The following is a 27903-nucleotide window of genomic DNA, read 5'->3' as shown; positions in this document are numbered from 1 at the left end:
ATGGGATGATGTCGTGACAATGAAAGCGACGGTGATGGTGATGCAACCGGACTTACTATCTGTTGAAACAGTTGCCCTAAATTGTTTAATTATTAATGCTAGGGATGGGCTAATAACCGAACTGAAATTAACCGAAAACCGGTTACAACTATTTTTTTTACTCTCGGTTAACCGAACCGTACGTATTTTCGTATATTTCTAGCTTTTATACCTTCATTTAATGTATTTTATGTTTTTCACCAGCATTTCATGTATTTATATATGTATTTCTAAATAAAAATTATAGCCTTAATTTAATTTTAACCAAAATTAGTTGAACCAAAAACTGAAAATTTAACCGAATAAACCGAACCAATTAACCAAAAATCAATTGGTTAATTTGGTTGAGGCTAATAGCCGAACCAAACCGAACCATGCACACCCTTTATTAATGTTGTAAAAATAGTCATTAGATAAACAGTTGTAACTGATTTAGCATCACCAGAAAATTCCTTTGTATTGGTAGTTTGATTTCTTAAAGGTTCAGGTATTCTATATTAACTTACAAAAGTGATCTTAGCTTTATCAAATGATTAGGAACACATTAAAAAAAACCTTACCACATATAGCATAAACCAAATATATGATCATACGCCGATCGGAAAATTGTCTTGGAAACAACCTATTAAATGCCGTGATTTCCAAATTCAAATTTACCAATTATTCGGCTTAACTTGAATATGGAGAATTCAACCAAATCATAGACCCAATCGGCTAAGTTCAGGTTTGGGTTGGGTCTTTCGGGTTTAGTGTAATTGGGGTTTGGGTCACATTGGGTGGTATTCCGAAGGTTGTCGCAAAAGAGAGAGGGAAAGAGCGGAAAAACAGGTTTTATGTCTAACAAGAGTTTGGGTATTGTTGAAAAAGCACACCCCACTCAAGTCGTGATCACAATTCATATAAATGAATGAGAGAGAATAGATTTTAACATTCTTGTCTACGTCAAGCGTTGGGTATTTTATTGTTCTGTAACTATAGGTAACAACAAGTTGACTCATCAAAAAGCTTGCAAACCATCCTTTCTTTCTCACCGCACCGCTAGAGCCATGTCAGCATCTATCTTGTACCTCTCCTCCTATTTAAGTCATAGCCTCGATGCCTTGTTTCTCAAATCAAAATCAATAATCTTTTGCCGGATATGACGGAGGCTTTCAATGGTGATCCCACCGTTTATGGCTGCACTATACATACATATGTGTGATGATGCCTATAATTATGATATGATGTTCATTCACCTGTGGTTATTTTGGTGAATCAGAACAATCACCGATTATCTCAATCGCCATTCATATGATATGATGTTACTTTAATTCACAATTTGATTATTCATACCTTACTACTCTAATTTCTAATTAATCCTTCTTTTAGGTTAGGGCTCAATTGTTAATTTAGTTTCTCTCTTTCGCTTTCCCCAATTTCAAACATATTTATACAACCAAATTAAACTATGATATCATATTATTAGCAAAAACACTAATTAGTTGGGGGCGGATACACCGACATATCCTACACCAACAACAAAGAAAACACATGACTGCAGTAACAGATATATAAACATATTATCTTTCCCAAACACCATCTCATATTAATACACCAGGCACAATCCCAAGCTTTGTGGTTTAGTTGAATTCCCAAGCTTTTCAGATTCATTGACTCTGTTGGCGCCAAGGAGTCTTGCTACTGTTGCTTTCGATCGATGAATCGACATCACGTTTTCAAACAGGATCCACGGGACAATAAGATGCAATGACCTTATGCTGCGAGTGCATGCCGAGTTCAGAATGGTGATTGTTGCCAGGATATATATGGCTACTGGTTTTGGAAGTTTCACTTCTGGGACCATGATGCTTTTTGGGATAGTCACACAATAGAAGAAATAGGTGACCCAGTGTCCTATTATCTTCCGTACAAAGAAGAATGCTCGACTCGTGAGTTGTTTTCAAGCTCGAGCTTGGCTCATATTTATTTATTAGTTAATTTATACGCATTTATATTTATAAATGAATTTTTTTTATATATAACATAATATTTTATTTAATTATTTTTATCATAGTTTTTTATATAATAATTATTATCATATAAATTTATGCTAAATAAAATGTATATGTAAAAAGGCTTGTTTAGGTTCACGAGCCAGCTCTAGCTTGATAAGTGAAGCTTGAACTCATTTATCATATAGGCTCGAGCTCGATAAGAAAATTTTTTAGAATCAATGTGTGTAGGCCAGTAGGGGTGTTAGGTATAAACAAGCCGAGCCAAGCCTAAGCTTGTTTAAACTCGAGCTCAAGTCGTTTCAAGCTCTATGTCTAAATCTCAAGCTGTAGTTTTCAAGCTCGAGCTTGGCTCGTATTTATTTGGTAATTAATATATATAAATTTTTATTTTCGTGTATATTTATAGTTAGTGTTTTTAGATTTATTATAACTATATTATTTAGTTATATTTTATCATAATTTTATATAATTATTATTAGTGTATAAATTATTGTGTACATATTTATTTTATCTATTCGATATATATGCTATATGAAAGAGACGTTTAGGTTCGCGAGCAAGCTCGAGCCCGATAAGCGAAGCTTGGACTTGTTATTAAACAAGCTTAAATTTAGGCTCGAGCTCGTTTAAACCCGTCTTGATTTGAGCTTTTAGCTAGCCAATCTCGAGTAATTCACAAGCCGCGTGGCTCATTTACACCCTTGTATGTGAATAAACTTTCTACTTTTCTTACCGTTGAAACCGAAAAATTGACAAGTTGAAGATCCCACTTCTTGCTCGACAGCAAAACGATAGGCGAGCGACATCTCTTAGAACCGAGTCATGTTGCATTCATTAGCATTTACTAAACAAAACATGTGTTAGTTATAGTTTAATCCGAAAGCTAAACTTCTGGGTAGCGGTAAAATAGTAAATATGAGAGAAATGAGTAAGCTTTACCAAATTTCCATCTTGCCTGTACCAAAGCCAGTTCTGGATTTTCAAGAAGATAAGGCACGATTCTCCAAAGAAAGTCTTCATCCGGTTGGAAATCTGCATCATACATGACTACAAATTCACATAATCCTTTTTTAAACCACTAGCTTTGTATCCGTTTACGTTGTTTCTGGTTTCATATTTCACATTCACTCCACTCTCTATCCACTTTTTGCAATCTGATTCTACCATTTTCTGCATATAATTACTGATTTACTTAGTAAATAGATCATTTATCTTTTGAGTTTTTAAGTGTGTGTGTGTGTGTGGGTGGGTGTATTACCCTTAGGTACTGATTGGTGGAGTCATTAAGAACTTGCACAATGAGACGGTCCAATGGCCATGCAAGTGAACCCACAGATCCAATAGAGAGTTTGTAGACCTGAGTATATTTCACAAGCACAAAACATTAGCTGTACATAAGAGTACCTTTTTGTGGTGATTTATATGGGATTTCTAGATATTCATTGAATTCTCTAATTATGTTAATTATGAAATATATGCATAGAACAGATATGAAAATAAACATGTGCACCTCTTCTTTCCCATAATCTTCACCAAAATGACCACAACATTCATGTACACGCGTTCTATGAACATCATTACCGACATCAGCACACATATGTAAAGGTGCTGCCGTTAGTGGAGGAATCACCGTTGTAACCCTCATGTCTTGCCACATATCTGTGAAACTCCCTGCAAAATCATTGACCGATTCACCTCAGGCTCTGCTAGAAACCAGTTTTTCATGGCGAAGTGTACAGAAAGATTTCAGAGGACACTCAGATACATTTAAGCAATGCCTTAAATAGAAGGTGTGTGCTTGCCTGAAGATGCTGACATGGTTTTAGCGGTGGAAGATAGTGGTGCATGGAATGAATCGCTAAAAATGGGTCACTTGGTAAATCGACCGACAACGACCTGGACAACGTTCAAATCACTTATTTCTGATTAAGGTAATAAATCTTGAATCTCTTTTTAATTGATTTTTAAATTCATATTTTTTGTTAACAGAATATCGTTTCTTTGTGCATTCGAGTCACATATAGATTTTAATCAGTTAATGGTGTGTTAATATTAATGGTGGTGAATCTGAGAGTGAAATTATATAAAAAGGTTTAAAATGACTTGCTAGAATCTTGTTGTAGTCGAGAAGTTTCATTGCGTTATTTCGATGTTAATGTGCAACACATGATTATCTTGCCTTCACGTCGTATAACGCCATCAAAGGTTTGACTTCTCTTCTTAATTGCCAGCTGTCAATTCGAGTGATCTTATCATCAACATCTTAGACATGTAAGCAGGTGATATGGAATGCTGCAGGCATCTTTCTCATACCAGTAGATATATTTTTTTTCTTTAGGAGATTAATATGTAATTATGGGCATGCTTGATATTAAGAGTGAACCATTTTTTCTAAAGAATATGTACTTAATTGAGATATTGTTCATGATTCATAGCAGACATATATAGATTTCTACTAAAGGATTGTTAATCCAAATTATGTATGAGTCTATGTTTTTTTAATCTACTTTCTAATCTTCTGTTCATATGAATATACTTTATGTAAAGCTTCCATCTTTTTCCTTTTAATATTGGTTAGTTTTTTGTTCCTTCTTTTTGTACTTTATTATATGGAGAATTTTAATCTATGACTTTAAATAGGCAACATTTGCTTGATAAACTCAACAAAAACACATCAAATTGAGTTATAATTTCTTATATGTGTATGGTTAATGATCAACGTTATTAGTAGCATTAGCTTGAAAGTGCCCAAATAGAGAGAAGCACTGCTATCCTAGGAAAATAGGTATCTTCTTGAGTTGAGAGAACTGCGGTTTCTGTCCCCGTGGTTTGTTCAAATTTGCTATTTTCGTCCTTAAGGATTCATTTACGTTGCAATTGTCGTCCGTAAGGTTTCGTTTTCATTGTGATTTTCGTCCCTGTGGTTTGCTAAAATCTGCTATTTCAGTCCAAAATATGTTAACGAAAAGGCCGAAAATTGCAATGGAAATGAAACCTTAGGGACGAAAATAGCAAATTTTAAACTTTTGAATTGAAATGGCAAATTTGAACAAACCACAGGGACAAAAATCGCAGTTCACTCTTTTGAGTTTATGAAAATATGTATCAAGATTTTGCTTGACTGCTAAATGTTTGATGTGTGATGTAAAGCAAAGGGATAGAACAAATCCACTTTACGTGATTGCGTCCACACTGTTGTACAAGCCTCTTTGTTACAACTGATTCTTTGGTACTGCTTGAAAGTTGAAACATGTGAGGTAGGTTTGTAACAACCCTAAACATTTTTCTTAAATCAGTTACAGATATTTAATGAGTTAAATATGATTTAAAAAAACCTGTGTTATTGAATATTCATCTTACTTTTTTGTACCAGAGCATGTTAGGAGGGTTTTATGCATTTGAGTACATCTGAGATGTTCAGTCCACTTGACTCATTTTCTTTTTAGCTCAACTTATTAGTGACATAACATAACCCGACCTGTTCTTGTGTAAACAGATCGGAATTTTTAAATGGTTTAATAGTTTGGTAGTTCTTCAGCTTAGGCAAAGAAGGTAGAGTAATAGTTGCCATTACCATACATTTTACTGTTACCACTGGTGTGCCAAAACACTAGATAACATATCTCTAATCTTCAGTCTTCTTATCTGCTACAGTCACTTTTTCAATATGTTGTTGCAGGGTTACTTCAACAGACTATTTTGTTATCATATAAAGTTGTTCTAAGGATGTAAACGAGTTGAGCCGCTCGTGAATTACTTGAGATCAACTCACTAAAAGCTCAAATTGAGCCAAGCTTTAAGAGCTCGAGCCTGAGCCTCACACATTTACTTGACTAGTATTGCAAGTCTAAACCAACCTTTATTTAGTATAAATATAAATATAGTATACAATTACACGAAATTATGAAAAACAAACTAAATAATATATATTTTGTCATATACAAAATTATAATTATAAATTTATATAAAATAATTATATACGTATATAAGTTAAATGATTAATTGTTTAATAAACAATGAGTTTGAGTTTTAGACAGAGAGCTCGAAATGAATCGAGTTAAAGCTCGAACTCTGCATACATCCCTATGTTGTTCAGGCGCACTACTATCTGCTTATGTTTATCATTTCCTACTCTATATAGTGGTAACCAACCTTTATAGATATATACATCGACTCAACTTATTGAATGGCTGGAAGGAATTTCCTTTGTGTGTGTGTGTGTGGGGGGGGGGGGGGGGGGAGTTCCTTTAAAAAAAGGAAAATGCATTGGGTAAGTTGGAATCGGGTGATGGCGGAGAAAAAACAAGGGGGCCTTGGTTTGGGTTCTTAAGGAATATGAATTTAGTCTTACTGGCTAAATGGGGTGATGGCGGAGGAAAAACAAGGGGCCTCAGCTTGGGTTCGTTAAGGAACATGGATTTTAGGCTTATCGGCAGGTAATCTTAAAAAGCATATCAAGGGTGTTGTTGGGAATGGAAGGCATAAGATGTTTTGGATTGGCTTATGGATTGATAAAACCGACAGGGACTCGTTGATGGAAGGTTGGAAGTATACATGGATGAATGAACCATCCACTTTGGTTGAAGTATACAGGAACTTTGGCCTTGTTTGGAGGTGTTGCCTGGAATGATCCTAGAGGACTGAGAAGACCGATGGAGATGGTGCCTAGACGACGGAAGATTCACTGTTAAATCTTGCCGACTGCAGTGCCAACTTAACTCCAGTCCTCAATCGGCCTTTGTTATGGAATGGTGCGGGTGGGTGCCGCTCAAAGTCAACCTATTTGGGTGAAAGGCGGAATGGGAAGAATCGCAACAACGGACTCTATACAAACCTGAATCTAGAAATATATGTAAAAACTGTGAATTGTTACGATCTTGCTTCTTAAAATCATGTCTGGGTTTTAAGGGCTTTATTTGATAGCCAGACTTACAAACGGTCCACTTATTTGATAACATACATATTTCAGAGAAAACATTAACAATATATATGATTTATAGATTCTTACGTACGTCTTTAAGACTCTTTCACATGATTTTTACACTTCAACACAATTTTTAGACACTCCAATACAATTTTTAGACACTTTATACTATTTTTAGACACTCTCGTACGAAAAATAAGCGGTCCGTTGGCCCCTAAAGCCCAAACAATCTACCTCTGCCTAGTGAGGACTAAAATCCTAAATTATCACGAAACCCTCATCATGTATCCTAAGGTCCAACTACTTTTTCACATGACCTGCGTCATGCGGGAAAATACATAGTTTGTCAACATAAAGTTGAGCAAGTAATCACGGTTTTTGAATACATATAATATAAATATGACAATTCCTTGCGATAATATGAAATACTACAACTAGCATAACAACAAGGTAGTGTTTGGTAGAAGGGAATAAGAGATGAAATAGAATGAGTCATTCCAAAGAAATGAAAAAAACCATGTTTGGTTGTTATGTAGTAATGGAATGAACCATTTCATAATGAATGAAATTCTTCCAAATATAGAATTTTTATTCTTTAAGGAGTATGTGTTTTTTTTTTCTTTTTTCATTCCTTCAAGGAATGGAATCAACAACACCACCACCAATAATAATAATAATGAAGTATTATGATTATGGGTTAGGTTCAAATAAGAAGTTTGATTTTCCTAAGAAGGCTAGGAAGGAGGGTATTTTAGTTTAACACATTAATATCAAAACCCACTTATTTTAATCTCAAAACCTACTTACATTAATTTCAAAAACCCACTTACATAAAACCCAATTACATCTTCACTCATCTCCTACAACCACCACCACTCCACCGCCCACCGCCACCACAACCGTCATCCACTGCCACCACCTTGCCGGAAAAGTCCGAAAAAACACAATGAAAAACACAATGTAAAAATCACAATGGAAAAAAACACTATGAAAAAAAAAACACAATGTTAAAAACACAATAAAAAAAAACAATTGTATGACACAATGGAAAAAACACAATGAAAAATATTATTGTATCACAATTTTGTAAAACACAATTTGTAAAAAACCCATGATTATTTTTTAATTTTTACATTAGAATATGGTACTCATATAAAAGATAAAATGATACTCGTTATTATGGTGAATTTGCTTTTCAATAAAAACGTCATAAAAAAAAGTTATTGACGTTTAAAAATGATGGGGGATTTGGCATGTGTCTTACATGTGGAGAGAGAAAGCCAACAAATGTGTTATTCCTTTTATACTCTTCCCCTTATTTTCACATATGATTTCCCCCTAAACTAATCTCAATACTCCATGTTCAAAACCAATGGACAATATTACTTCTTATCATTCCTAAAAAACTATACTTGCTATTATAACCTAACCCTTATGATTATTATTATATTATCAGATTATTATATTATTGTGATCAATTTTATTATATTATTATTATTATTTTTTATATTATAATATAACAATTATTATATTAGAGTTATTATCGTATTATCAATATTATTAAAATTATTTGACGAGTCAACGCTTTATAAAACGCATGTGTGATTCAATATTTTTTTGATTATTTTCGTTCGCTTTAGTGATCTCGTTCAAGCCCGCAGGTCTTAAAAATAAGTTAATACAAATATTCATATTATTAATATTATTTATAATAATAATAATAATAATAATAATAATAATAATAATAAAGGGATGACCATTCCATTCCTATATGATCGGTAACCAGACAATACAATAAAATAGTAATGGTCTATTTTATATATTTGTCCATTCCATTCCCATAATCATTCCATTCTCTCATCCATTCCCTTACATCATACCAATCATACCCAAGTTTTGGAGAGTTATTTCGGTTTATGGTAAATGGTCCATAGTTATTTTGGTGATTTTTCCCAATACTTATTTGTCAAACTTGGCAGATCCAAATATCTATTTAGCAGATTTTCCTCTAAAAAAGATGGTCATTCCAATGAGCAGGTGGTTCATTGATAAAGACAAAACCTTTAAACATCATAAGTTTGGAAGTGAAAGATCTTGGGTTCAATTCCCACAATCCACAATGATTAAAAGAATTTTTTTGTTAAAAAAAAAAGTGGTTTCTCAAAAATGGTCCACATTATAGTTTTGCTTTTATAGGGAGTTATATAAAAAGCTTTAAAAAAGCTAAGATTTCAAAGGAATTAGTGGTTAAAGGTTATAGAATTCAAATTCCAATTTCATCAAATACTTTCATTCCAATTTCATCAAAACTCTTTCTTTTACATATTACGGATCACTACTCATGCAGGGTAAAAAAAATATTATCTCATCATCTCCAAATACCTTATCAACACCACTTTTAGTCTGCACCTCTTTTGTTTGCAACATCAATTGTTTCCCCATACACCATCCCAGCCACCAGCAGGGGCACCTTTTGGTCCCTCGATTTGAGTTTGAGGACCATTGGGTCCATTCGGTCCAGGCTTGATACGCCTTGTTTTAACACCCAAGATTCGGAATACAAATCTAGCTAACTCTCCATACAATAATCCCGACCGATCAAACAACTGCAAATAGTATTTATTGTGAATGGGCCAATCGAGTTACGGTTTATTTTAAAGTACACATCATTTTATTCAAAATTTGGATTATACCTGAAGAAGGGCCGACATGAACATGTGAAACGCCTGTGCATTTTGGTCAATCAGCATTGCTACTCGCCCAAAGACTGTTACAACTCCTTGCATCTGAGCACATCAAGAGATAAGCTACAATATTCACATCTGAACTTATACTAGCTTCATTCAAACTTTAATATTCTAGAATATACCATAACAATGTTATTTTACTTACCATGCGCATCAAAGAAATCCAAAATCCTGGAGGCCGTGACGGCGCGCCAAATGGATTATTGGGATCCCCATCACCATATGGGCCGCCCATGCCCATACCACCCATTCCATAACTATTATTATACATTCCCCCACCATACATACCACCATAACCTGCACCATACATGCCACCGTAACCTCCTCTATACATGCTGTTTCCATATAAACCACTATTATAAGATCCCATTCCACCATAAGAACCATAACCTCCAGTCCCATAACCAGAGTTGTAACCCAAAGTGGAACCATAACCCGCACCTGATACATAAGATAAACAAATGGTCCAGTCAAGCATAAACTGTAAAGGTAGGATTGAACCATGCTTGACACATTTGGTTTCTTAGCTCCGGATGCCGTGGACCTTCTGAACAGAGTTCAGAAAGTCGAGCATAGTAATTTATTGGCCCATAAGAGCCAAAACTTTGTTTTTAGTAGAATTGGATTTGCTATCCAAAAGGGGGTTGCGGCGCAGCTTGTTGCCCGCTTACCTGCCACTTCATTGTAAATCATTTGGTTGCTTTTTAATTGTCAAAGAAATTGTTTAGAGTTCAAAAAAAAAAAAAAAATGCTTAAAGTTAAAGTTAGGTATGGAGAGATGATATATCTTGTGAACTTAGAAAGTTCGTTATATTAAATCAAAACTTCGATGGTTTTTCTGGGCTAAATAATTAATTATCAAAAATAGAAAATCGACCAAGCTTTCGTAATTTTGTTAGTTAGGCACTTAGCCCGTTAAAGATGAAATGGTAGTTACCTCCGTAAGTCTGTTGTTGTTCCCACGGCCTAGAGGGTACAGGTCTCCCAAGTGTACTTCTATTAATTGCTGAAGTTGTATCATTTGTATTAACAATTTCACCTGGTCTTGCGGTACCCGAGGCCTCAACAACATCACTTGTGCTCCCTGCAGATGGTGGTTTAAAAGGAGCGGGACCAGAAGATGTCCCGCCAGCTCGTTCCCATGGTTTGGGAGGTGGACCACTGCCTGAATTGGAAAGGAAAATATATTTATGTTAATGATGTAATATGTAAGATTGTGTTATGTGTATTTATGCATATGTTACAAAAAGAATAGAAACAACAGCTGATATGGTAGTGCTGTACTGGTATAATAACAGAATATTGTAGTTGTTTAGTTTTTCTGCTAACTCGAATACTCAACCCGTGTATATAATTCTGGTAAGTAAATATCTTTATACAAATATCCTATCGAAGGTTAGAATTCAGATGGACGCTATAGAATGGGGTGGTGGATACAAAGAGAAAAACATTTGGTTTAGCAAACTGTAACTAGTAAACTCCCGATGATAGTTGAATATAAACAAAGATATGCTAGGTGTGGCGGCTGATTAGAAAGAAGAGGGGCAACCGATACTAGTAAACTCACGCCACCAGCCTTCTAACGCTAATCAAATAGAAATCCATAGTTATTAAAACGAAACTGCAGAGGGTGAAGGTACAGTCTAAAGAATTATTGACTTCAACTGTCTCTTTAGTCTATTATTCATTTATACTTATGTTTGTTAATTAATAATTTAAAAATATGAATTGTTGGTAGGCCTTACAACCCACCCAATGAATCAACAAAGAAAGATATCAAAAGTTTGAAGCTCTAAATCCCCAAATTGGAAACCAAGCAATTGAAAACCCTAGCAGGATGTATGGATCGATTATATGAAAAGCAAATTAAAATAAAGAAAAGCATGGAACCTGATTGTTGCGAAGAATTATTGGTTGCCATGAAAGAGTTAGAGAGAGAGGTTGGTTCTATAAACCCCAGCAGCACCTACTACGAGCGAGTAGAGATCGATCAGACAAGAAAAGAAAAGAAAAGAAAAGAAAAGGCGGTCAAAGTAACGACAGAAAGAAAAGTCTAAATACGTGTGCTCAATTCATTTCGGTTCAACTAGGTTGTTACCCTACGCGTTGAGTCGGACTGTTCTGTTGGTCGGGCATTGTTTCTGTAAGTTAGCGTGAATTTGATTGGTATCAGCTGCGTTATTTATAGTATTAAAACTAAATCTAAAAAATAGTTCCTCAAAATAACGTATTTAAAACAAATTAAAAACGAAACATAACACCACCTTACTTTTTCGTTGCTTGATTTTGTATGAAATCTATTTAAAACAAAAAACAGAAGAAAAACACAAAAAAAAAAAGGCTTAGGTAAGGTTCAAACTCCAGCCATCCAGCAACACCACCACACCAACTTACTTTTTTGTTACCTTTACTACTTTCAAAGGAATAAATAGTGAAACAGATTTCGAAATATTAAAAAAAAGAAACTTAGTGGCTGCTTGAACAATCACTGTAGCACTTAGTTTTCCTTTAATATATAATATAATTATCCTTTTCTTTTTTCCCCAATTGATGATTATATAAGGCGGATTACTTGCATTACATTTTTAAAATCAAACATTTGTTGACGCGGGAAGTCACCGGTTTGTAATGTTAAAAGTTCTATGGTGAAAGTTAGCATTCTAAAAGTTTAAAATATAATATTTTATGGTCAAAGTTAAAAGGCTAAAAATTTAATGGTCAAAGTTGTATTGGCTAAAAATATTAGAGGAAAAGTTTTATTATTAAAGTTGAATCAAAAAGTAAGAATGTGAAACTAAAATTGACGGAGTAAAAGAGAGATAAAAAGTTTGATGGCAAATTCCAAATCAAAGTTTTTAAATTGGAGTATTTTTTTTCTCCGAACAATAGTTTTTATAAATAAAACATCAACGACCAAAGAGCAACCTCCACGAACGGAGAGAAGCCACCCATCAGCTGAAAAAAGAAATTACATGAACATAAAGTTACACCATTTAGACCGATTTATGCTCCTATTTTTTGACATATTCCTGCACCAAAGAAAGCCAGACACCTTTATATCCCCAATTCAATCTTAACAGTTTTTCCTTCGAAGATCTTCCCATTTCTCACCTTTCATAATCCCCATGTAAGGCCCCTAACCCGATGCCCTACTTTGGCTTTACTTATAAACACAGTTCTAAATATTGTTACAACAAATGTAAAACTTTCACTATGGCTCGCTGTTTCAGTCACAAGCCCCCATATCAAACATGAAGAGTTCAGTCTTATTTTTATCATAGAAAACACATACTAAGGAATTAATCTAATAACCACAGGATAAACTGAAAAAGTATGTAAAAACTTGTTATTTGTCATTACAAAAATTAGGTTTTTTACAAAGCAGTTTTCAAACACAAAGATTAAGAATGCTTTGTTGTTGCCTTATGAATAACAAATGTTGCCACAAAATCTTCAGGGTTAGTACTAGGCTAGATTAAAAACATGGAATAATTGTAGTCAAGTGATGGCTCCTAACCGTTGCAACGGATTCTTTTAATTGCAACACCAAAATTTCCCAAAAGATAATAAAAAAACCAGAATCATCTTTTAATCGGTACATCAAAAGCATACACAACAATCATCCAGGTTTCAAAGGTCAAGCATCAATTGCATCACTAGTAGGAAAGCCATAGTTGGCCAACAAGAGTCTCATAATTTAAAACAAACAAAACTAACAATCTGATTCTTGGTTTGATTTGACTAACTGCAAAAACCACCTTAGAATCCAAGCTTGGTTCTACGCCAATGCCTGCGCTTGGCGTTATACCTGAATCAACCAACAAGAAACATGAAAAACAATTAATTGAGTGAAACCAATGTAACTTCAGTTATCTATGTTTAAAAGTTGGTGTTTTACCTTATGGTATTGTCGGTCCTCATGCGAATCCAGTGAGGAATAGGCCTGTTCTGCCTCTGCTTCTTTGCAAGCTTCTTCTTGATCATAAAAGTCTTGTGTGATGGCTGCAAATAAAACACAAACATAAAAATGCTGCAATAAATAACCGAAAAACAACTATGGCGGCAATGTCAAATTCGTACGTTTTCAATTGCATCCATGGTTTTAAAAATCCCGTCTAGACGCCAATTAATCCCCAAATAACCGAACCGAATAGTCGCAATCAATTGCTATTTGGTCCAAATCGGTTAAAATTGAAAATTTTATATATAAAAATTGGTGTATATATATGTATATGTATAATTGAAGAATTACATATAAATTCCAATCCAGTTAATCCCTATTAACCGCTAGTCCCAACCCCCACCACTCGACTAGCACCTAACAATTTCTAAAACACTGATTATACATACCCAAGCATAGCTAAAATGAGAAAATAGTGGTTTATGTAGAAATGCAAGAATACTAAACTGCAGGCATAATGAAGACTATTGGAAAAAAAATAAATAATTAAAAACACAAAACAAATGATCAGATGATCTTAAAACCGAATTTATGTTAAGAAAAAAAAAGATGCAAACTTGTTTGTAGGTCTGTAACAAGAACATTTTGGGATGAAATTTTATTATCAGACAAGTAATTTAAAATTATCAGCTAACTATAAAGTTACCATATGCTATATCTACATCTCATCATTATCTGAAAACCACTAGAAACCCTAGATCAATTAAAACCAAAATTAGTCACTTAATATGTGAAATCCCTAAAATACCAAATGCAGGAACGAGTATAAATTGAACTAAAACCTAAACATATATGATATAACTTCATTTCGATATCCAGAAAAAGAAAATAGAAAACTTCAAAGAGATGATGTGCTAGACACAATTAATTTATTAATAGATGACAGATCTAACAAAGATGAGAGAAAGATAAGTTACCATGGCGTTCGTCAAATGAGAGCAGCAGCCGGCGTTGTCCAGTGAATGTTACAACTTACAACTGCCGAAGAGAAAAGTGGTTTATGTAGCTAGGTTTTCGCCATTCCCAGCCCATATTATGCTTGGGCTTGGCCTTATAAGAAATGGTGTTAATAAATCTAATGAGTAATGACTATGTCGTTAAATTGTATTTGTTTTAGAGTTAAGTACTTAAGTCACTACATGTGGATTTGTTTTAACAAAATGGGTTCTCGAAAGCCTACCCGGTTACTATTTTTCAATTTTCAAAGTGCTGAGCAAGGTAGTGAAAATCTTGAAAAATTATGAAAAGATTTTTATGGGGTGGGTCGAGTAACAGTCACAAAGTCTATTGGGTGGCGTGGGATAAGGTGGCTCTACCAAAAGAAACAGGTGATTAAGGAATTTCGAAACTTAGGTACGTCAATAATGCTCTTTTGGTTATGTGGGATTGGAGATACAAAACCCAAGAAAACTGGGTTTGGAAAAGAGTGATTGACTGTATACACAATCAAATAAATGATCGAGAAGTAGTTCCTAGTAAGAAAGGAAATACTGGTGTTTGGTTAAATATTATAAGACAATTAATATGCTAAGATTTGGGGGGGGGGGGGGGGGTTGGTAGTAAGGTGGTTGATTTGATAAAAAAAAAGGTAACCTTGGAGATGGTTAGAAGCTGAGATTCTGGACAGACAATGGATGGGAATTCAAAATTTAAAAGAGATTCTGCCCCAACCTGTTTAAATTGGAAAAAAATAAGTTATGCAAGGCTAAGGATCGGTTCTGGAGATTGGAGTGGAGAATCAGTTGGGCTTGGAACTGGATTAGGCCTCCAAACTCAGCCCACAAAATGAAAGAATGAGAGAATTGTATGACACTTATGGTTTGAGCAGATTGGAAGGTTAGGTCGGATACTTGGACGTGGATTGGAGACAACAATGGAGTGTTTTCGGTAAGCTCAGTAAGAGACCTGATGATTAAAAATATATATGTAAGGAATAATTTTGTTTGGAAGTGGAGTAAATGGGTCCCCGCGAAGTGCAACATTCATGTTTGGAGGGCCAAGATAAATAGAATACCAACTCGGGAGGCGCTTGAAAGAAGGAATATAAGGGTTCCAGATAGTAGTTGTGTTTTTTGTGAGATGGGTCGGGAATCGGCTGATCATCTCACTAAAGGTTGTTTAGTGGCAGCGGAAGTGTGGGATCATATTAGTTGATGGTGTAAAATGCCACCTATTTTTGGGGTTTCAATCAGAGATTTATTAGAGATTCACAAGACCATAGAGATTGGGGAGATAGAGAAAGAGGCGTTGCATGGGATCATCATTATCACTTGTTGGAGTATCTGGAATGCAAGAAATGAAAAGGTGTTTGAAGGCAAGGATGTCAAGGTGGAAGAAATAATAGGTTGTATTAAATCGTACGGATTTCTTTGGTTTAAATATAGATCAAAACATAGATCGATAGAGTGGTTGAATTAGTGTAAATTTAAATTCATGTAACTTGTTTTTTGGTGTTGCTTTGCGCTCCGGCTTGTGGAGGCATGGCGTGTTTCGGTGCTTCTTTTTTGGGTGTTGGTGTTTATAAAAGTTCGTAATTCGAAAAAAAAAGTCACTGTATGTTTCTTTTCAACAACGACAATGGAATAAACTTTGTTGTTGTAGTATATCACACGAAGAGGTGAGGGTGATGGTTAACAAGATGGGAAGAGTTAAGTAGTTGGCTAGAAAACACACCTATACCCATTGAGGTCTGGGAGATGAGGAGTTCAGTGATTAACTACCCTAATCAATGTTATCTTCAATATCGGAAAAATGTTGGATTAGTGGACTAGTGTCGCAATTTCCTTTATAAGAACAGTAGAGACTTCCAATGTCATGGCCTCTTGGGAACTATATGGAATTAAGCGACTAATTCACTCTATTCAATTACGGGAGAGAGTAATAGAAACTATAATTAGACTAGAAAACTAAGTTATAATGACTAATGAGTCATTTGGTTTCTCAAAAGAGCGGTCCACTACGGAGATGATACACATCCAAAGAAGACTAATGCAAAAGTATAGGGATAAGAAGCGAGATCTGCATATGTTATTTATTGACCCTAAGAAAAGCATGCAACATGCAACAAATGTGCCACGTTATGTGATTTGGGAGAGTTTTGAGGATATAAGGGTCCATACAAAATATATGGATATAGTTAAGGATATGTATGCTAGGTCTAATACAAGCGTTCGAACGAATGTGGGGGATACTGACTTCTTTTTGTGGAGGCAGGCCTCCACCAAGGGTCCACATTGAGCTCATTTTTGTTTGCAGTTGTCATGGGCGATTGTTAACGTCAATTCAAAAGGCAATTTCATGGTGCATGCTCCCTAATGATATTATGTTAGTCAAAGAGAGTAAACAAAGCCTGAATGAGAGAGGTTAGAGGAGTGGAGATAAGGTTAGATATGAAGGGTTTAAGGATTAGTAGTTCAACTAAGCACCTTCATTGTGACTTTAGTGGACAAACTATGAAGAGGATGCTCAAATCACCTTTGACGATCACGTGGTTCCCTAGTCAACCAAGTTCAAATATCTAGGTACGTTTGTATAGAGCGATGAGAGCATAGATAATAACATAGCCCATTGCGTTTAGGTAGGCTGGTGTATGTGAAGAGCAACCAAAAGGGTTTTGTACGACAGAAGGTTCCCAGCTAAATCAAAGTGGAAATTTTATAGGATTGCAATTTGACCAACAATGTTATACGATACAGATTAATGGGTCATCAAGAAGACTCATGGACGTCAGCTAGAGTTAGCATAGATGAGGATGCTGACGTGGATGTATGGACACACAAGGTTGGACCGAATAAGAATTTGGGTTCTTTTTGAAATATTAGGGGTGACTAGTATGTCAGATTAGAAAAGGAATAGTAGTTTGAGATGATTTGGCATGTGAAGATGAGAGACACGACAAGCTGGTTAGGTCGTGGAAACCCTCACAGTGGAGAGGGGGATGAGCAGATGTAGGCTGAAACTGATTTGGTAGGAGAGAATTGTGTTTGACTTAGCTTTATAAGAGTTTTAAGGATTGGTGTGGTTTTTGACTTAGCTTTATCTTAAGTAGTTAGCTTCTCCTTTACTTTCGGTCGCTTTTTGCATGTTCCTATTTGCTTGTTGTCGCTTTTCAATGATAGTTTATCTCTTCCTTTATATTTTTGCGTCTGATTTATGCTATTGGCAAACTATGTTTCTAGTATTTTCATCCAGGCACAGATATGATTTTTGGAGTGTGGGTCTGCTTGGACGCAACATTTATGTTCTTTAGAATAGAGTTATCATGTGCCTACAGCCCTATATCCCACCTTTCCCAAACCCTACCTATAACTTGCTACGAGTGAGATTCCACTCGCATGCTTGTTAATATTGTTACTTCATAAGTTCATATTTCTTAACATGATTGGTGTTGCTATTCTTCAAACTATTTGTAGTTTTCCTTGTTCATTCTAGCTTCTTACAAAATCTTTAATATTATTTCTTGTTGTCCTTAAAAAAATATAAATCCAAAATAAATTGTTTTAAAAAAGTGATGTTAGCAGTTTTTAAGGAATGTCAAAAGATCGAGTAAAGCAATTAAAAAATTTTATCCAAAGATACCACAGTGGATACACAATGATCAACCTTGCTAAGCCTATGTAGAAAAACTGATATGGCATTTTTATTTTTGTTTCTACGAAAAAAATTAGGTATGTAACCAATAACATGAAGTGTGTTAAATCAATATTTTAAATGACATACAAATTACTAATGTTCTTTCATAGAAGTATTGAACACAATTTTACAAATATAATTCTTCATCCAAACAAATACAATGTCGCTACCCAGGTTCACTTGAAAGTCAACTTTACCACTGGCTGATTTTCAAACAATCCACGTCTCCGAAGCTGCATAGATACAAACCATTACATGAATATTATTTGTTTAACTGTTTTTTTATTAAAAAAAAACTCAGTGAATACCTTTTCGGGAAATTTTCCATTCTTGATCAGTATTCACTGCCCAAAAGAAATACCCTTCTATTTTAAGTGTTTTTGCATATTCCACCTTTATTTTCACCGACCTAGCATCGTCATATCCGATCCAAGTGGTTCCTGCAACAGAGTAAACAGACACAGTTGACAAGTCAAACACCACCTTGGCATTATTTTGGGCATTGAACTTTTCAACATCCGCACAACCCAATTGTCCTTGAACCCCTGGCCCGACATCCACAGCTGGAGCTCCGATACCATATATGGATGGATCCTTTAGTTGCCACGTTCGGCCATATAATGGCAACCCCATCACCAACTTTTCTCTTTGGATCTTAGCCTTGATCCATGCTTGTAACCCGTAACTTGTGCTCACATTGCTGTTCGGATCGTATAAGGCAGCTTGGGCTCCAGTTGCAGTGAGATCCCATGCCCCGTGATAATCATAGCACATTGCATTTATCCAATCCAAGTTTTTATTTATGGATTTCACCGGGTATTTTCGATAAACATTGTCCAATGTTACTTCTGGCTTATAATATGTGGCGGCTGAAAGAAGAAGTTGTTGCTTACCGGTTGACTTGGCTTCTTTTTTGACTGCCACACGCCATTCTAGAAGCAAGTGACGAAAGTTGACCATGTCAATTGGGGTTTGAGGGAATTCCCAATCAAGGTCAACCCCGTCAAAGTCAAACTTCCGTGCCACTTCTATAGTGCAAAGGATGAAACTTTTCCTCGAGTCGTAGCCTAAGGCCATTCGAGAAAATATTTTGGGCCCTTCCGCCGTGCCTCCTATAGATAACAACGTCTTGATAGATGGTTTCTTTTTATGAAGAGTGGTGGTGAAATTCTTGAGTGACAGCGCGGTTGGGTAATCGATTTCAAACTTAAATGTGACGTTACTAGGAGAAAGAAACGCATAATAAACATGAGTGAATAAAGTGGTGTCGATAGCCGATGGTGGAAAATCTATGGACCATGAAGGCCAATAACCTCCTTTGTTTGGGCCATAAGAAGAATACATAGCACTAGTGCTACTACAAATGGCAAGACTCAACATTACAAGGCAAAGACTTGCAACTTTGGGGAAGTCCATGGTATTTTCTACCTCACTACTCTTATGACTTGTTTAAAAATGATGGGACTTAAAGCATTTTAAAGACCAAGATCAATGTGTTCCAACACTGAAATCATATATGAACAGACTTAATTTATATATATTTTTTAATAAATACTTTTGTAATGGTTAAATGTAGAGGAAATTGACACACGAATGATGTTTACTTGTCACAAGAATCTTCGATTCTTGCCATGTGCTTCTTCTGGATAGCTTTTTTCTGTTGACAAATGTTCCCTCATTTAATTAATAAAATACTAACTTCTCTTTTTTATTCACAATGAAGGAGGCCGGCTATGTTTGAAAATATATATGTAGATAAATTATTATGGGTTTGGACGTTTGGTTTATTTTTATTTTACAGTCCCTTCAACCAGTAAAGTGATCAAGAAGGTTAAGTGATTGTCAGCAATGAAACCAAAACTTTTCATTTAGAAGATCGCACATGAATACGGTAAATATCATATTAATTAACGGAAATTTTGGTCTACCAGAGTGTCACGGTTCCTTGAAATCTTGTGGTTCCGTTGTGGTAAGAAACGTTTGGAGACTTGTGATAGATAACGTAAATCAGTCAAGTCAAATTTGAGAATTATGATTGGATAGTTAAAATGGTTAGAATGTTAGATGCTTATAGGTTACATGTCCGCATTCAAGGGACAAAAAACTACAGTAAATACCATGTTATGGAAATTTTGATCGGCCAGAAGGTCGTGTCCCAAAACTTTGTGGTTTTGCAAGTGGTGTGTGCGTTCAAATCCGGTATGGTGTAGGTTGTGGTGTATTTATCTTAGAAATTAAAAGAAAAGAGAACATTTTTTTTTTGCAAAGATTGACATCTGAATGTTTGATTGTACATTTTTAAATTGTTAATAGATATTCGATAATGTGATCATTACGTTCCAGACCAGAATAGCAGCGAAGTTATGATTCTTTTGTGAAGGAGCTTCAAGGAACGCTTATGCCAGAATAATAAGATGGTATTTGAAGGGGCCACGCTCTTTCCCACTCCCGTCTTTCCCTTCCCACCAGGGGTGGCTCGTGGGACAGCGAAAACAAATTAGGGCTTTAGGCTGTCACACCTCGACTAGCACAATGCGGAAGCGTAAAACGGGAATGTAACAGACACCTCTGGTATCAACACATTGTTTATAAAGAAACATTACAAACTAATTTACAATATATTACATTTCTTTGTTCTATCATTGTTTTACAGTCTAGGTGGTACAAACAAAACTAATTCGTTAACTAAACGTTCTTACTACTAACACCCTTGCTTCTATTCACTAGCATCGACCACACACTTCAGGCAAGTAACAGATCACCAAATTACTCCAATTTAGGTATACCTGAAAAGCAGTTTAAAACGGGTCAGCTACTAGAGTTGGTGAATTTCACGAGTTTCAAGAAAACAGTAATGAGTATTCACAAGTTAACACTTGTAATCATGAAATAAGTATGTATGTATGTAAATGATGTAATTATGCTAAGCTACAGTGAAGCCTTGACTGTATGTGCTGCGTGCATCCATTTCCCACGCTCAATCAACCACTGTGGCTCCCCTTCCGCCCACAACATGCCCCGGTAGCTATGTCTAACACTACATAGCCTGTTTGTATAAATATGGTCATGTGCAAACGGCGCTATGTGACACGGCAACCAGGCCGATTCCGTTTGGGTTTGTCAAACCAATAGTACTATTCACAAGCCACCGGCTCGAAGTTAATCACTTTGATCGTGAGGACTTTCGTGTGTTAGCACTTGGATAATTCACATCAGTACATGTTTCAGGTATGTATATGTAATCAAACATGCTTTTCACCCCAAAAGTTCGTAAAACAGTTTAAAAGTGGGGTCATGAGACTCACGGTTTAGTAGATATTCAGTACTGTATCAACTCGTGGTTTGTTCAGTCCGTTATCAGTAGTTCCTATAATCAATATTATAATAATATTAATATTTTAATATTATTATAATCTCAATACTAAACTGGGCTGTATAACTAATCTGGGTGTAGCTGGAACGCCCAGAAAGTGGCAATAGGCTTAGGTTGTGATGTTGTTCAATGTCTAATACTTAAAACCGAACTTGGCTCAAACTCCCGTTTTCCCAGCTGGGCCAAGTTGCTCGTTTACGCGTTCAGAAAGCAGTTATGGGAAAATAAGCTTGGGTAAATGTATTGGTTAATAACATGATTAAGTTATAAAGAAGAGTCACCTATTAGGGTCCCGGATTAGCCACGGGGCCCGTTTCCGTTTATTCAGTTTGATTTAAGAAGAAACGCGCACAATCCACCCGGATTGTCCAGGTTTCTTATAGAAAAGTTCATTTTTTACTTAATTAGTCCAAAAACATGATTTTTGATCACTCTTGGTGTTTTGATATTCCCGCAGATTCACTAGTCGCGAATTTGCCGGTTTTTATAAAAACTGAATTTGTTTAATATTCAGATTAGCATAATTAATTAACCGTTAATTATTAAATTATGAAAACTTAACCACTTATCAATTAAAATATGTAGATTTTTATAAAAATATTTTTGGAATTTATTTACTAATTTATTAATTTATAAAAATTCATTTTATCAGCTATATTTCGCTTGAAAATCGTCCGTTTACCCCAAACAATTTCCAAAAATTCTACAAAAATTTCCGAATACTCAAATCATGTCCCAAAACAACCTGTATCAATTCCAGAATGTAAAAAGCTCGTGCAATATTCTTTTCGGCCCAAATTCGGCTGTAAAAATTCACACGAACGCAAATAAACAAAACACCTTTATACTTCTCCAAATGATCCCAAAACTCATATTTGATCAAAATACATCAAATCTGAGTTCCCAGAAAATTTTCATAATTTTTGAAGTATTTTAGCTATTTTTCCCAAATAAACGTCCCAATTCGGTAATAAATTCGCCAAATATTCTCGGATGATCGAAAAATTACCAAATTTGAACAGGGACTCATTGACATGGTCCCTGATGTCCCGGAAAAATTTCAAGTCCTAAAAATATGCACATCACAACCTTAACCTAAATAGCCCGTAAGCGAGTGTTTCGGCATTACCTTAGCGGGTTTGGCTCGTTTCCGACCTTTTAATCAAGTTTTTAGGTTCTTGTGCTTCTACGCAAGCTAGGTACAAGTCCTATATCACAAACCAAGCAATATTTCATCAACATAACATCCCTTAAGTTAGGGTTTCGGCTAGTGCACGAAAACGAACTTTTGAACCGTAAAAACGTCGTTTCAACCCTTTAATCCGTGTTTATGGCAAAAAAAACTATTAAAACAGGTTTCTTTACCGTGTTTATGATCAAAAAATGTTTATGGACTATTTTTAGGATTTTTACACGGTTAGGAATGATTTTTAGTAACCAAGACATGTTTTTATGGTATTAAACAAGTTTAAACAAGCATAAAAGCTACTTATTTAAGCCCCTTACCTTAGGGTTTGAAGGTTTTCTGGCTGGAGCAGAGTTTGTATCCAGAGTTTTCAAGAAATAATGTTGGATATGTCTTGGATCTAGTTTAAATGTGAAATAATAAAAGGGGGGGGGGGGGTGGCGGCTGCGGCCGGGATTCCTTATGGGCCCCCTTTGGGCTGTTTTGGCCCAATGATCTGGTTTCTCCAGCCCAAATACGAAAAGCCCGGTCCAAATTTAGTTCGGGTTCGGTTTTTGGCGCGAAAAACTTATCGGGTGCGTTAAACAGCGCGAAAACGAGTGTTTTTTGGCTAGTTTTGTGTAAAATTATAAAAGCATACTATATGTTTGTAAAAATCAAAAATATTTTCACGGATCGCTTAAAACATTTCAAATAAGTGTTTGGTAAGTCTTTTTCGGCTTAACGGATGATACAATGCTTGGTTTGTAACTATCTTTTGAGTTTAAATCTATAGCGGGTAGTTAAACGAGCATATTTTCGTTTAACTTGTTTGCTATCAAACTAAGACCATATTTCTAATATTTTAGCTTGTATAGATCGTATATCACTTATAGATGCCCCCCCCCCCCCGAGATATCTGGGTCATAACCCAACCCGTTCGGTTAATCGTTCGTTTGTTATGCAAAAGGCGTTTATTTGTTTAATCTGTAAATACATGCCGAGGTGTACCTTGTTTTGGCTCAAACGTCACATAGGCTCACACTCAAAGTAATGTATAGGTGTGATGGTAGGCTTGGTTGTTATTAAAGCATAGGTTATGAGTTCAAAACTTGTAATAAGCAAAAAAACTTTTTCTTAACAATTGTGATGAAAAGGCTATAAAATATTGTTTCGATTTAGGCCTCCACATTCGTTAAGCCGGCCCTGATTCCCACTACTCGCTCCCACTCATTTTCCCGCGGTAGATCCCAATCCAGTGATCCACCTCACCACCGCTCCATCCTGCCTCGCCTACTCCGGAACCCATTTTGTGTCCCCAAATGGAATGGTATGCTTACCTTACTCACCCTGGTTTTCTGCATTTGCTATTGGGATTCCACATCACAAATATTTAACACGTTTCTTTGGTGACTCTGATTAGAATGGCTCAGTTCTGGTGTAAATTCGATGTCTCAGTTTTATATTTTCATAATTTAACGATTTTAGTTATTTAAGTTACTGGAAAAGGTGGTTCGGTTAACCATCAATTCTATCCTATTTCAAGTTTGGGCCCAAATGGAAAACCATGTTAATTTCTAAACGAGAATGAGGGAACAAGTAATGTACCACTTGCAAAATGTTATTACAAATCTTTTCCAACATATAATACATTATTTATAAAAAGTAAAATATAAAAGTTGGTTTCGATGACGATTTTAGTTTAGTTATTTCGTCTCATTTTTCCGTTTTTTCAGCTCAACCTAACTGTGATTATCTAAAGATAATATTGTTAATGAATTTACAACTAAATTTAGATAAGTAGGATGCAAACATATGGACATGTTCACCTGAGGGGAGATGGTGTTTGTGGAACATATTGTCTTATCAATAAGGACATTCACAAACTATTCAAAGCAGATTGAACCATACAAACTAAAACAAGTTAGTAAGTTTGAGATCCAAACGGTTCAGTTCACGCTCAAGTTAAGTCGGTTTAATGTTTTGGTTGGAACTGAGAACACCCCGGGTAAACCAAACCGGCTGTTTAACCTCTATTATTACATATTTTTCATTTTGGGACACGAATCATCTTTATCACTTTTATGTTCTTAATACAAACTAATGATTTGAAGAAAAATATATGGAAAAGTCCGCTCGGATCGTCAAAAGTGCCTAGTAGACTAGTTTGGTCTGTCATTTCCCAAAACCATAGCAGAAGTTTGCCCCAAAGTTTTCACAAAAATCATAATAGTGACATCATAATGCACAATAGATACAGAATAGAATTCACATGTTAAATCCCAACCTTAATGATCCTTTTCAAAGAATTAGCACAAGGAGAACTTGTATGATGAACAAAAGGGGAGACTAAAACTATAGTGCTCTAGGGGATCATATGATGTTCTAGCAGACGCGGGAAGACTCATCCCTGCCAACAAATCACCAATACAACTTCTCTAATGATCAAGAAAGTAGAAAACCAAGATCACTTTGGCATCATCTAGGTTTTGTAATCACCAAAAGCCAATGAAACATGTTAAAACTCTACACTTTAATACTATCACTAACCCTATTTTCGACTATCCAGTGACTATTTCAATTTTCACCATCCAAACACAAACAGAACATCAATAAATTAAAAACTAAACACATCAACAAGTATCAAAGTATACAAGCAAAGATAAATCTTCAACCAATAGATAATAGAACCTCACAGAATAATATAAACACAGATCCAGGCCAAACACACCCGATTCTCATCACGCAAGCGTATAATACCGACCGCGGTAATCGTCACGATCCGGATTGACTAAAACGATGGCGTACAGGGCATAGATTATTCCAGGAAGAAAACCCAGTAAAGTTAACAGCAAACATATAAAGAATTCCACCTAAAAAGATATATGTGATGTCAGTCAGGCATTTTGGCAAACAGTTGGTGTGCATAATGGGAAAATGGGACTTACGGTGCAGCAGCCGTATCGGAGGCAGACTCCGAGAGGTGGGAACAGAAAGGCGAAGAGGATTTCCAACAGCAGAGCACAACCTGTTGACATCTTGGTCGGGGATTTGAAGGATGATTCGGGTTTGAGTTTGAGGTTATGTTTCTCTCTCTCTCAAGGAGCTGACTTTTGGGGGCTCAGAATCAGATCAACGTGAGATGGAAAACAACAATAATAATTGTGATTTGTGTGCACACTCCATCACTCCTTTTTGCCTTTTTCCATATTGAAAAAAAAAAAAAGGAAAATTCCTAAAATAGAAGAATTCCCAAAATATAGTATTTTTTTCCTCAAAATTATTTAAGATTTGGACTTCCAAGAAACATTTGAAAAAGATAAAAGTAATAAGGGAGTAGTCCAAATTTTGAAGGAAAGTCAGGTAGGAGACGGGATTTGGGGAAACAATGAAGGTAAAGTCCAAATTTTTTTATAATTTTGGAGTAAAAGTTCATATTTTTCCAAAACTTTTTTTTTTCTTTCAAAAAATCGTATTGGGAGACCGTTTTTTTATGTTTCCTACCTTTCCCGTCCATATTTTCAATTTCTTGGAAAAAGAGATTTTGAAACCTCGTCTTGAGAGACGCATTTAGGATGAATTTGTTCTTAATAGACGAGATTTCTTACTTTCCTACCTTTCACATCCAAATTATATAATTTAATATGGGTTTTCTTTCTTATCAATCATTAACATTTCTTCATCAAACCCTTTTATTGAACTTTAGTTCGTTCTGTTTTCTGTATATTTTGACTTGATTAACTATGAAAAAACAAGAACAAACATCTAACTAGAACAATAATAATATCATTTGGTACAGAAACACACAACATAAAACAGATACATTACTAAAACGTAATAACATAATAATACAACACAACCGAATCAGAGAAGGATAACAACAAACTGTAAAAACAAAACATCATCAACCAAGAGGGCATATTAAACAACTAAACACAGATTTCAACCACTTGAAATAGAGCCAAATTTCGTCAGTTACGGGCATAAACCCAAACTTCATTTGCTGCATCCCATTCCTGATGAACCCGGATGTTGGGAAAAGGGTAGGTGATGTCTTGGTTGGTGCTATCAAAATGAACAACATATTCACTCTCGCTAAATTTGCTAATAATCCTTCCCGTCCTCGAACCGTCATTAGCATAGACATCCACCGTCTCACCCAAACGAAAGCTGCTCACCTCAACAAATGCGGGTTTTGGCCGAACTTTTTCGGCCTTCACAAACTCTCGATGATAATTTTCGAGCAAGGTACGGAACTGAACGATATACTCATTACGGAACTTTGAGATTATGTTGCCGTCGTAGTAGGAACCAATAAACCTGGAACCCAAATCCTTAACTTCCACATGATCTCCCCTCTTAAACCTCGTCATTTGGTCGGCTACAAGATATCTGATGAAGAAGACTGATGAAGAAATGTTAATGATTGATAAGAAAGAAAACCCATATTAAATTATATAATTTGGACGTGAAAGGTAGGAAAGTAAGAAATCTCGTCTGTTAAGAACAAATTCATCCAAAATGCGTCTCTCAAGACGAGATTTCAAAATCTCTTTTTCCAAGAAATTGAAAATATGGACGAGAAAGGTAGGAAACATAAAAAAATAATCTCCAAAGACGGTTTTTTGAAAAAAAAAGTTTTGGAAAAAATATGAACTTACTCCAAGATTACAAAAAAATTTGAACTTACCTTCATTGCCAAATCCCGTCTCCTACCTGACTTTCTTTCAAAATTTGGACTGCTCCCTCATTATTTTTATCTTTTCCCGATGCGTCTTGGTAGTCCAAATCTTAAATAATTTTGAGAAAAAAAGGGCTATTTTGGGAATCCTCTCTCTAAAAGGGGCTATTTTGAGAATTTTCTCAAAAAAAAAAACATTTATCATGTGTATATTGTTATCATCATTAGGCTAGGGCCGTGGTAATGATAAGACCTGTTTAGCAAAAAAGTGCGTTATGTAATTTTATACATTTTTAAAAATAGTTGAAATTAAGACGCTCGACTACATTATTTCTCTTTTCTTGGTACATAAAACGCATAACTGTCGTGCTCAAACCACTAAAGACA

General features: G+C 35.4%; 4 protein-coding genes across 4 annotated transcripts; all 4 read right to left on the bottom strand.

The window, feature by feature from the left end:
• Nucleotides 1-9383: 9383 nt before the first annotated feature.
• LOC143535076 (peroxisomal membrane protein 13-like) lies at nucleotides 9384-11625 on the bottom strand. The gene is made up of 5 exons (XM_077029414.1): nucleotides 11595-11625; nucleotides 10642-10869; nucleotides 9850-10145; nucleotides 9651-9743; nucleotides 9384-9563 (listed from the first exon to the last, which is right to left on the bottom strand). The coding sequence occupies exons 1-5, from the start codon at nucleotides 11623-11625 to the stop codon at nucleotides 9384-9386; spliced, it is 828 nt and encodes a 275-aa protein (XP_076885529.1).
• A 1648-nt stretch (nucleotides 11626-13273) lies between these two features.
• On the bottom strand, nucleotides 13274-14610 carry LOC143534295 (large ribosomal subunit protein eL39x-like). Its single transcript, XM_077028814.1, has 3 exons — nucleotides 14583-14610; nucleotides 13603-13706; nucleotides 13274-13512 (listed from the first exon to the last, which is right to left on the bottom strand). Exons 1-3 carry the CDS (start codon nucleotides 14583-14585, stop codon nucleotides 13464-13466), a joined length of 156 nt encoding a protein of 51 aa, XP_076884929.1. The 5' UTR covers nucleotides 14586-14610; the 3' UTR covers nucleotides 13274-13463.
• Nucleotides 14611-18467: 3857 nt separating this feature from the next.
• On the bottom strand, nucleotides 18468-19791 carry LOC143534287 (class V chitinase CHIT5a-like). The gene is made up of 2 exons (XM_077028806.1): nucleotides 18606-19791; nucleotides 18468-18530 (listed from the first exon to the last, which is right to left on the bottom strand). The coding sequence occupies exons 1-2, from the start codon at nucleotides 19711-19713 to the stop codon at nucleotides 18508-18510; spliced, it is 1131 nt and encodes a 376-aa protein (XP_076884921.1). The 5' UTR covers nucleotides 19714-19791; the 3' UTR covers nucleotides 18468-18507.
• A 7015-nt stretch (nucleotides 19792-26806) lies between these two features.
• LOC143533671 (protein AGENET DOMAIN (AGD)-CONTAINING P1-like) lies at nucleotides 26807-27208 on the bottom strand. The gene has a single exon (XM_077028375.1). The coding sequence runs from the start codon at nucleotides 27206-27208 to the stop codon at nucleotides 26807-26809; it is 402 nt and encodes a 133-aa protein (XP_076884490.1).
• Nucleotides 27209-27903: the final 695 nt, after the last annotated feature.

Source organism: Bidens hawaiensis, unplaced genomic scaffold, assembly GCF_021521415.1.
Source record: "Bidens hawaiensis isolate Kalapana, Puna unplaced genomic scaffold, B.hawaiensis_p1.1 tig00000760_1, whole genome shotgun sequence".
NCBI lineage: Eukaryota > Viridiplantae > Streptophyta > Magnoliopsida > Asterales > Asteraceae > Bidens > Bidens hawaiensis.
The sequence above is the reverse complement of the archived record's forward strand: the minus strand, read 5'-3'. Positions and strand labels throughout refer to the sequence as shown.